This window comes from Rhagoletis pomonella, unplaced genomic scaffold (assembly GCF_013731165.1).
Source record: "Rhagoletis pomonella isolate Grant_MI unplaced genomic scaffold, Rhpom_1.0 Rhpom_scaffold_01296, whole genome shotgun sequence".
Lineage (NCBI taxonomy): Eukaryota > Metazoa > Arthropoda > Insecta > Diptera > Tephritidae > Rhagoletis > Rhagoletis pomonella.
Window position 1 is genome coordinate 34,750 of NW_023459850.1, and position 11,706 is coordinate 46,455.

Here is an 11,706-nt window from a genome sequence, read left to right on the forward strand (position 1 = left end):
GATTTTCAATACCTTTCCAATGTATTACTGCCAGAGTAATAAGTTTTATACAGTATCCACGCAAAAAATATTGATGTAATTATGACACCCTTATATAAAATAATAACCCTATATAACTACCACGATTTTTTTGATAAACAATTTTGGTATTTCTTTTTTACTTTTATGTCTGTACCTGTAATATTCTCATGCTCAAAAAATACGAATAACCAAAAGTTGCCCCAACACATGTCTCCATCTCGGGGCCAACTGAGGCACGTGTCGGCGACGTGGTACCCTTAACGTGTTCTACTGCTCCATCTAATCCTCCAGCGGAAATTAAATGGATGGTTGGTGGCCGTCAAATTCGGAATGCGACATCAAAGACAAACGTCAGTCCAGAAGGTAAGATTACCACAGTTCTTTCGACTGTTTGGAGATTAATTCGAAACTTTGTAATATACTTTCAGGTGGATGGATTACTGTATCTAACTTAACCACCACGGTTGAGCCCAATAAAAAATCGTTGGTTGTAATTTGTCACGGTCTGAATATGCAGCTAACAGAGAATGTAGTCTCAACACATACAGTAAATATTTTATGTAAGTAAACATTACTCGACGTTTTTGTTTGTTTGTTTGTTTGTTTGTTTGTTTGTCGTAACCAGGCATAAAACAACGCGGGCAGGAAATAGCACTCAGACTAAATGACTTGCATTTTTTTTCATGCCCCTTTTAATCGAATAAACCTAAGCAGATTGTTGGACGTCAAAGAGCTCAGGTGTTCGTCTCTCAACACAGCGCGGCATATAAAAAGATCCCTCGAAAATTTTATTTCAAAATTTTAATGTGGTTATTTAATCCTTATTAATACTTGCATATGTATTAGTGTTTCCATCGGAAGGTCTACCGAAAAAAATATTTTGAAAAACCGTATTTATGGTCCGGTTTGGTTCGAATTTGACGTATGTAGCTGAAATTATAAAATACATATATTCGACATAAAATGTGTGTCTCGTTTGAGTTGAAAATTCATTTAAAAAGAATATTAACAAAAATATAACGATTGAAATTTATGTCACTTCACGTAACATTTCTACGTTGGGGTTGTGAAAAAAACTGAAACAATTTTAATTGATTAAAAAACAACTCTAAAAACAACTAGAATTACTCCAAATCATGTTAAAACAAGCTTCATGAAAAGAGCCATCCACAATTCGTAGTTTTGCGATTTTGTAAGAGAAGAAAAAATCATCTTCCATTTTTGTGACACACACACAAGGATTTAAAAAATTAAAAGAAAACAAGTGAGAAAGTCTAAGTTCGGGCGGAGCCGAACATTAAATACCCGGCGCAAGTATTAAATATATGTTTTTCACCTTTCCGAAAGCTACCGCTACATGGTAAGCCGGGGTGTATCAATTTTGAGTAAATTAGCGTCCTTAAATTTCGAAATATTGAAGTTTCCAGCATTTCTAAAATTTACCGTTATATAAAAAGCCGCAATTTTAGCCCGATTTCAATAATCTTGAACGTTTTGCTTTTATGTGGCAAGCATAATAACCATACCGAGTTTGGTACAAATTGGTAGAACGGTTACCGAGATATGTACATATATGTGATCATAAGTTGGCGGTGCCACGCCCATTTTCCAAAATTTTATCATAAACGTATTTCTTGGTAAAGAATTGTTGCAAGCGTCAATTTTGAATAAATTAGCTTTAATATTTACTGATTTCTCGAAGATTTCGTATTTCTCTAAATTACCCTTATATGGAATGTGGGCGTGGTTATTGTCCGATTTTAAAAATTTTCGGCCATTTGGTATGCTGTACCAAGACCAAAGCTGTGCCAAATTTGGAATAAATCGGGGCAGCGGTTGCCAAGATATACACATGTAACCATAAGTGGGCGTGGCTACGCCCATTTTTCAAAAACTTATAATATTCTTATTTTTCGTTTTAAAACTATTGTAAATGTCAAGTTTGAGTGAGTAATCTTCAGTAGTTACTAAAATATCGCAGTTTTCCTATTTCTGAAAATTACCGTTATATGGGAGGTAGGCGTGGTTATTGTCCGATTTTGCCCATTTTCAATACCATCCGTCCCAGGTCCGAAAGAAGTACACGTACCAAGTTTCGTTAAGATACTTCAATTTTTACTCGAGTTATCGTGTGCACAGACGGACGGACGGACGGCCAGACGGACGGACGGACAGAAGGACGGACGGACAGACAGTCACCGCTTAACCGATTTCTCTTTTCATCCTGATCATAATACAAATTTAGTTTAGTAAGTAGAGTGGAGTACTAAACCTATATTTTATTGACTTGTTTTCATACAAATAGAAGCATAGACGGTGACAGGTAATATGATCAACGGAAATAAGGCCAATTGACTTTATTTCCCACCCTGGTGCGAAATAAAGTCAATTGACATTATTACCTTTTTAAAAACGAAATAAAATCCATTGCCATTACTTCCCTTTCAAACATTCAATTTGTTTAGCTTCGCGGCGGCCCGCGTCAGCGCGCCACACCGTGCGCGCCGCGCACGACCGGCGCGCTCACCACGTCACGCTACGTCACAAATTAGTTTTTGTGCAAATTGCAGATAGAGGGTATAAATGAATTCAAGCCCTCGATATTTCACATTTTTATATTTGTAAGATGTTGGAAGCAGGGATGCCAACTTGGCTCAAACCGTGCCATTTGTCCCTATTTTACTTCAAATGGCAATTAATTTTTCAATTTGGGACAAAGTGCCAAAATGGCACTTTTGTAAAAAAAACAACATTTCAAAATAACATTGAAATCCTTTGCGTGCACTTCTTTTTCTCAACTAAAATTTTCTAATTAATAAAGGCTATTCAACTGGTTTATCTTATTTTATCATTGCACTTTTGTTTGGGAAATGTAGCTTTATTTTATTGCTAAATGTGAATGATTGAAAGGAATGACACCCTTTTTGGCACTTTTATTTTTCTATTTGGCACATTTTGGCACTTTTTTTCCTCAATATGGCACCTCATAACTAAGGGTAGTTGGTAGCCCTGATTCGAAGATTTCTGCTGTGTTTTGGGGCATCAACTTGTCTGCAGTAAAAAAGCATATAATTTGTGTTTCAAAAGTGTATGAAAACCAATCAATTAACTTATATGATCTCGGTTCCGATATTAAATAATCAATAATTGTTTATACCCGCATTTTGGCACATTGGCTCGTAGAATGTGCCATCTAATAAATAGTGTCGTAATTCTCCTTAGCTGGTTTTAAATGATGTCGTCACAAATTGCTGGCCGAGACATAAATACAGTGTAAGAAAATTCTTTTTCTATAATTGTTTCCTTATAGAAAAGTTGGTTTCTTTTCCACCTTAGACATTCCGAATTCTTCAAACTATGCTATTTTAAAACACAGAATTTTTTCAGTGTTCCTCCGGGGTTTTTGGACATGGACTGTTTCTTCAATTTAATAGTGTTCGCTTTATTTTTGTGGAAACGAAACATTTTTTGCAAGTTATGGATCATTTCTACACTCTTTCTTCAAATATTTCTCGTATTCCAACTGTGCGCAGGCATCGCATCGCATCGTGTTTTTACATATTCGTAATTTAATTTTTTTTAATAAAATGATTGTGTGTGGATTAATATCACAACACTGAAGATTTGGCAATAACCTTTTTCATCTATTAAAAAACACTTACGGGGCAATGTTTATTGTAAGAACAACATTTTTTTCTATGAATCGACATACTTTAAGCATTGTTGACGCTATTTCCATTTGAATGAGGAAATAGCGTCAATGACTTTATTTCCAAATTTTTGTTGACTTTATTTCGCTTTTGAAAAGGTAATAATGTCAACTGACCTAAATTTGAACTAAAATGGGGACAAATGACACGGTTTGAGTAAGTTGGTATCCCTGCTTCCAATAACTAACAAATATAAAAAAGTGAAATATCGAGGGCTTGAATTCATTAATACCCTCTATCTGCAATTTGCACAAAAACTAGCGTAGCGTGACGTGGTGTGTGGCGCCGGTCGCGCGGTGTGGCGCGCTGACGCGGGCCGCCGTGAAGCTAAGCAAATTTAATGTTTGAAAGAGAAATAATGTCAATGGATTTTATTTCGTTTTTAAAAAGGTAATAATGTCAATTGACTTTATTTCGCACCAGGATGGGAAATAAAGTCAATTGACCTTACTTCCGTTGATCTTATTACCTGTCACCACTTCATATCCTTATTTAACGAATCTTTAAATGAATAAATATTTTTTTCTCTTTAGTTCTTATTGCAACAAAAGCGTGTTGATGTTTTTTTTACTATAATTTTATTACTCATTAGGTTTATTTTTTTACACACCTTTCTTTTTTCTTGTTTAATAAGAGGACGAATCTTGAAGCTATCATTGGAGGTCTAATATTCTTTTGCAATGAAATCGAAACATCAACAACACTCATTGCTAAAGAATATTAGACCTCCAATTATAGCTTCAAGGTTCGTCCTTTTATTAAAAAAAAGGAAAAGTGTGTAAAAAAAATAAGCCTAATGCGTAATAAAATTACAGTTAAAAAAGACCAACAACGCGCTTTTATTAAAATAAGAACTAAAAAAAAAAATATTTATTGATTGAAAGATTCGAAGCGAAATGCGAGAAATGATAACTTTTCTGAAGCAAGCTATGCAACAAGTCACAACTATGATGAAACTTCTCGTCACCCTTGCGACGAAATCCGGCATCCCTACAATCCCATGAATATTCTCCTGTGGAATGCTAGTGGCCTATCAAAACCAGGGTTCGTATTTGTACACAAATGCGCTGCACATCCTAACATTTTACGCTCACACACGTGTGCTGTGCATATAAAAAATTAAAAACTTGCTCACATCACATGTGTGTGCCGTTTGGTAAAAAGCACGGGCACATGTGTGTACTTAATTTTTATTAATATAAAGCACATGCACATGTGTGTGCTTTGCGTGGAGAAACTTATACACTTCGAATTCTAACTCAAATCTTAAAATAATTTTTTAATATGTTTTCTGTCATATAAAAAACAAACAACATCTCACTTTTTATTGAATTCTCTTTCAAAAAATAACGTTTAATAAACAAATTCTTTTAAAAATATATTATGTGCATGTGCATGGGCTGAAATTTGCACAAAAATCGGCTCATACACATGTGCATGAGCTTAATAACAAACAGCACACACTTTTCTGTGAGCAGAGTTTGTTTTCCACATATGCACACACGTGTGTATGAGCAGTGAATGCAAGTTGAATGTGTTTCTGGCGTGTGTGTGAGCAGAGCATGTGTGTGTAAATACGAACCCTGATCAAAACACGTACTCGAGGTTAAAACGCTACTCGGGTCTCATAATATAGACATTCTCCTAATATCCGAAATCCGTTTCTCCGAAAAGAGCTATTTTCAAATACTGAATTACACACACACATGCACATGCTGGCTCAGCTATGTTAATAAAAACAATTAATAAAAAACACTTTAATATCAACTCATACTGCACAGGAGCTATCCAAGCTACTAATATAGTTGTCGAGGACTTGAAAGGCCAAATAATAATCTCAGCAGTATATAGCCCACCCAAGCATTCGATCAAGTCAGAAGTTATGTTAAATTCTTCAAAATTCTAAGAAGCAGATTTTTAGCTGGAGGAGACTACAACGCAAAACACCCACCATGGGAATAATCACTCCTAAAGGCCGACAACTCTTTGCGGCTATGGCAAGATTAAATCTTTCGCCAATTCGCCAACCGATACCAAACAAATTCGAGACTTAATAGACTTGTGCGTCTTTAAAGGTATTGCAGATAATGAAATAATATGTAATCCCTGTTTTGATTTATCCTCTGACCATTCTCCCGTAATGGTCACTCAAGCAATAATCTTGTTGACTTAAATTCTTAATGTTCCCTTCACAACAACAGACTGACTGGAATCTCTTCCAAAGCCTAACATCTTCAAAATTAAATTTGAAACACTCACTGAAATCTAGCGAAGATATCATTGCAGCTGTTGAACACTTCAATAACTGAATCCAACAAGCTGCTGGGACATAAACACCCATTCTAAGCAAATCACAGTGTACAAGAATCTTTTCTCTTGTAAAAGAAAAACTGACAAAAAATGCCAGGCTAGAAAGAAGTGGCCGCAGACTAGACATCCCGAAGACAAAACAAGATTAGAGACTCTTTTTCTCAAAATGGTAATAGAACAAAGAAAGATTAATCACCAATTCCGTTTGAGGAAAAAACACAGCACAATCGAACAAGTTCACAGGCTTGTAAACTGCATTCACACTGCATTCGAACACAAAAAGTATTGTACAGCTACATTCCTCGATATATCTCAAGCTTTCGATCGAGTATGGCCTGACGGCTTGTTTTACAAAATAAAGAGTACCCTCCCGATAAACTTTTATATCTTTATCGAGTCCTATCTCAAAAATCGATTTTTCTTTGTTAAGCAAGGCGAGGAGCAGTCTGAGCTCTACGAGAGTTCAGCTGGTGTACCTCAAGGCAGTGTGATGGGTCCCATCCTTTACCTGTTATACACATATTATTTACCAGCATCCCAAGGAGCAATGGCTCCAAAATGGCCTAAACAAAATAACACAATGGCCGAAAGATTGGCGAATTAAGACAAATGAAACAAAGTCTGTCCAGGTTACGTTCTCCCTTAAACGTAAAACCTGCCGGCCCGCACGTAAAACCAGCAAGCTTACGTAGAAAACTCATATTTTCACTAAACGCAAAACAATGGGAATTAAGCTCAGAAATTTATAATGGTTACTGAACCCGAAGTCTCAAGTCTCACTCAAAAGTAAGCTCTTACTCTATTCATGTGTTTTAAAACCAGTATGGACATACGGAATACATGTATAGGGCTCTGCAGCAACCTTCAATATAGAAATACTCCAAAGATTCCAATCAAAAACTCTTAGAATGATTGTGAACGCTCCGCTCTATGTCACAAACAACCAAATACACCGTGACTTTAAAATCCCTACTGTTGCTTCCGAAATTAAAAAGCACTTTTTGGCGCACCGACAAAAATTCATGATCACCCAAATCCTCTTATTTCTACACTCACTTCTCATACAATGTCATTCCAGCGACTTAAAAGGAAATCAATATTAGATCTCTACTAACATTGAATACCTGCGAATAGAATATGGTTGCACCACTGGGTGTACTACATACATGATTATTTTCTTATTTAGCATTTAAGTTTTAAATATTGCTTAATGTTAAAAAAGAAAAAAAAAACGGATCGCAATAAAGCGAAATAAAGTCAATTGACATTATTACAACAAAATCAACAAAAATTTGGATATAAAGTCATTGACGCTATTTCCTCATTCAAATGGAAATAGCGTCAACAATGCTTAAAGTATGTCGATTCATAGAAAAAAATTTTGTTCTTACAATAAACATTGCCCCGTAAGTGTTGTTTTTTAATAGATGAATGATGATGATTGCCAATCATGAACTACCAACATTTGATTTTATTATAAAAATTTAAATTACGGATATGTAAAAACACGATGCGAAAAACTAAACGCCTGCGCACAGCTGGAATACGAGAAATATTTGAAGAAAGAGTGTAGAAATGATCCATAACTTGCAAAACATGTTTCGTTTCCACAAAAATAAAGTGAACACTATTAAATTGAAGAAACAGTCCATGTCCAAAAAACCCGGAGGAACACTGAAAGAATTCTGTGTTATATTAGCATATTTTGAACGAACTCGGAATGTCTAAGGTGGAAATGAAACCAGCCTTTCTATAAGGAAACAATTATGGTAAAAGAATTTTCTTACACTGTATTCATGTCTCCGCCAGCAATTTGTGACGACATCATTTAAAAGCAGCTAAGGAGAACGACGACACTATTTATTAGATGGCACATTCAAGGTGCCAATGTGCCAAAATACGGGTATAAACAATTATTGATTATTTAATATCGGAACCGAGATCATATAAGTTAATTGATTGGTTTTCATACACTTTTGAAACACAAATTATATGCTTTTTTACTGCTGACAAGTTGTTGCCCCAAAACACAGCAGAAATCTTCCAATCAGGGCGGCCAAATATCCTTAGTTATAAGGTGCCATATTGAGGATAAAAAAGTGCCAAAATGTGCCAAATAGAAAAATAAAAGTGCCAAAAAAGGTGTCATTCCTTTTAATCATTCACATTTAGCAATAAAATAAAGCTACATTTTCCAAACAAAAGTAAATAAAACATAAAAAATAAAAGTAAAGTAAATTAAAAAATTTTAGTTGAGAAAAAGAAGTGCACGCAAAGGATTTCACAAAAATGTATTGAAATGTTATTTTTTTACAAAAGTGCCATTTTGGCACTTTGTGGCAAATTGAAAAATTATATGCCATTTGAAGTAAAATAGTGACAAATGGCACGGTTTGAGCCAAGTTGGCAACCCTGCTTCTAATAACTTACAAATATAAAAATGTGAAATATCGAGGGCTTGAATTCATTAACCCTCTATTTATCTGCAATTTGCACCAAAACTAATTTGTGATTTTAGAAACCATCTGGGACTTATTACCTATCGTTGTATAAGGTAGCAATAATATCACCGATGATAGTTAGAGCTTAGGTGGATTTTTATATCAGAATCTCATCTTTGTGTGCAGATAGAGGGTATTTTATTGAATATAAGCCTTCGATGTTTAAAATATATAAACATTTTATTTCAACGTATACAAAAATTAAATCTACCAGCGTTACAGCACGTCGGGAGACGAGGAAGGGGGGCCGGGGGGCGCGAGCGCGGCGAGCGCGGTGTGACGCGCTGACGCGGGCCGCCGCGAAGCTAAGCAAATTTAATGTTTGAAAGAGAAATATTGCCAATGGATTTTATTTCGTTTTTAAAAAGGTAATAATGTCAATTGACTTTATTTCGCACCAGGGTGGGAAATAAAGTCAATTGACCTTATTTCCATTGACCTTATTACCTCTCACCTTTAAAAGTTGGATTAAAAATAAAGCTATGTCTAAAGTTAAGCGTTTCTATTATCGGTTTTTGACGTATGTATGTTTCTTGGATGTAAACCAGCTTAAAACCGTTAATAAAATGCTTTACAATCATAAATTTTAATGCAACCTTTAAAAATAAAGTGAGCTTTAAACTGAGAAAACTGCCCTTAGTGAGCTAAACGACGTTTCAATTGTGCAAGTTATACAGGGCAGAACTAAGTGCAATTGTAAGGCAAAATTGGCTACCGGGTAAAGAATTTCGCTTTCAGGTAAACTTCAAAGGTTAGGGGGAGCTGTGTGCTTAATTTCAATGGAGGTACAAAGTGTGATTATTATTAACGGAGATTCCATTGATACATTTAAGATGGTTAGTAGTTTTCCTACTCTTCTTTATTGGGCTGTAACCGCCTAAACGATTTTGGCCGAGTCCAAAACAGCACGCCAGTCATTTCTCTTCTGTACCAAATGACGCCAATTGGAAATGCCAGGTGAAGCCAAGTTACTCAGGGCTTTGAGTAAAATTTCCGCGCTGCGGGTTCGGCATTAATTTCTCCGAGGGTCGGTCAAATACTCCTGGATTCTCTGAGCTATAAAACATAATATCATCTCTAAACATGCGCATTTCTTATTTAATATACATTTACATATTACTTTTCTGCTGTTTGAAATATTTTAACAACCTTGTCATTGTTGTTGCGATTTGACAGGCAACTTTTAGTTAAAAACAACAATCACTGGTAGGAATGGCCATTCAACTAACGCTTCATGAGGTTAGGGCAGTTGTCTACTCAGTCCAAAGTAGTACTTGTTTGCTAGAGTGATTCTATGTTGTCGTATACTTTTTCAAACTTGTAACTCCTTACAGTGGTGTGCATGCCAAAACGCTTATGCACTGACTGTTTGCGTGATGACAGGAGATACTTTGGTTTCTCCTTGTTTACCACCAGACCCATTCGCTTTGCTTCTCTATCTAATCCCGAGAAGACAGAACAGACGTAGGCCTTGTTTTTACCGATAATTTCGAGGTCACCGGCACACGACAGCAATTGTACGATCTTTTAAAATATTGTGCCTGAGCGGTTCAGTTCTATGGCTCTTATTATCTTCTCTAACATTAGGTTATAGAAATCATAAGAAAGGGAGTCGCCCTGTCTGAAATCCAGTTTGGTATCAAACGGTTCGGAGAGGTCCTTCCCAATTCCGATGGAGCTGGTGGTTTTGCTTAACATCATTTTATACAGCCATACTAGTTTCGCGGGGACACCAAATTCAGACATCTCGGCATAAATACAACTTCTCGCGCTGGCTTTGAAATCGAAAAAATAGATGGTTAGTGTCAATACCATTATTGCGGGTCTTCTCCAAGATTTGGCGTATTGTTAATACCTGTTCTATGGTGGATTTTCCAGGTCTAAAACCACACTGATAAGGTCCAATCAGTTTGTTGACGCTGGGCTTCAGTCTGCCACAGTTATTTCGGATTCTCTCTTTTTATTGCGGAAAATACCTCTCGCTTACCTCTTCAGTTCCCGCCCGATCGCAGCGTGGCCCTGTGGGCGGCACTGTTCACGTATGTCGGTTTGTTGAAGAGTGCTCTCAGAGGGCAGGTGTGAGGATCGAGTGGAGAATAAATACACCGTCTGTCTGGTGATTAGAGCTTTTAGACGTTAAGCTTTCCTCGCATTATTTGGCGCACTTTTTTTTGCTGCACAGAGGCGGGTGCGTATCTCGGCTGCAACAAGATAGTGAGTGGTCTTAGTTGATGTCGAAAAAGCTCAATGCAGGAAAACTTAAGTCAACAAATGTATTTTGTGGTTGAAAGAATTTCATATACACTAGTGTTGTTATTGTTATTAATGTATTGTTGTTCGGCGTAGACCAACGATGCGCAATAGTGGACGGACTGACAGAACACCTCGAACTCAAACGCGAAATTAATACCGCCGCCGATCTAGAAGCCAACAGAGCATCAGCCCTGGACGCCATAGAAAGGTCACAAGAATACGCCTCGAAGCACTTCGCCGAAAGAAGAAAACCACTTGAGATATACTCCGAAGGCGATTTCTTGGTGATACGCAACACCGACACCGTTATTGGTACCAATAAAAAACTTATACCAAAATATCGCGGTCTTTACGTAATCCACAAAGTCCTGCCTCATGACCTGTATGTCATTAGAGATGTAGAGAATTGCCAACTAACTGAACTACCCTATGACGGCGTTGTAGAAGCGGCTCGTTTAAAACGGTGGGTCACTTGGACATGAGGGGTCTGAATGGTTTCCCAGTTGTGGGCGACACCTCCCTTATTCAATGGTACATACATACGATTAAGTTAGTTAGGTCAAATATTTGTATAGAATAAATGCATCTGTAATAGCATAATAGTTTATTGCCCAAATATAATCGAGGCGATTGTAAGGTGACAGGTAATAAGATCAACGGAAATAAGGTCAATTGACTTTATTTCCCACCCTGGTGCGAAATAAAGTCAATTGACATTATTACCTTTTTAAAAACGAAATAAAATCCATTGACATTATTTCTCTTTCAAACATTAAATTTGCTTAGCTTCGCGGCGGCCCGCCGGCCCCCCTTCCCCGTCTCCCGCCGTGCTGTAACGCAGGTAGATTTATTTTTTGTATACGTTGAAATAAAATTTTTATATATTTTAAACATCGAGGGCTTATATTCAA

The 11,706-nt window shown here is 36.6% G+C and overlaps 1 protein-coding gene across 1 annotated transcript; it reads left to right on the plus strand.

Annotated features, from left to right (window-relative positions):
* Positions 1 to 219: 219 nt before the first annotated feature.
* LOC118752188 lies at positions 220 to 11,450 on the plus strand. Its single transcript, XM_036487043.1, has 3 exons — positions 220 to 384; positions 450 to 581; positions 10,889 to 11,450. The coding sequence occupies exons 1-3, from the start codon at positions 327 to 329 to the stop codon at positions 11,275 to 11,277; spliced, it is 579 nt and encodes a 192-aa protein (XP_036342936.1). The 5' UTR covers positions 220 to 326; the 3' UTR covers positions 11,278 to 11,450.
* The last annotated feature ends 256 nt before the right edge of the window (positions 11,451 to 11,706 follow it).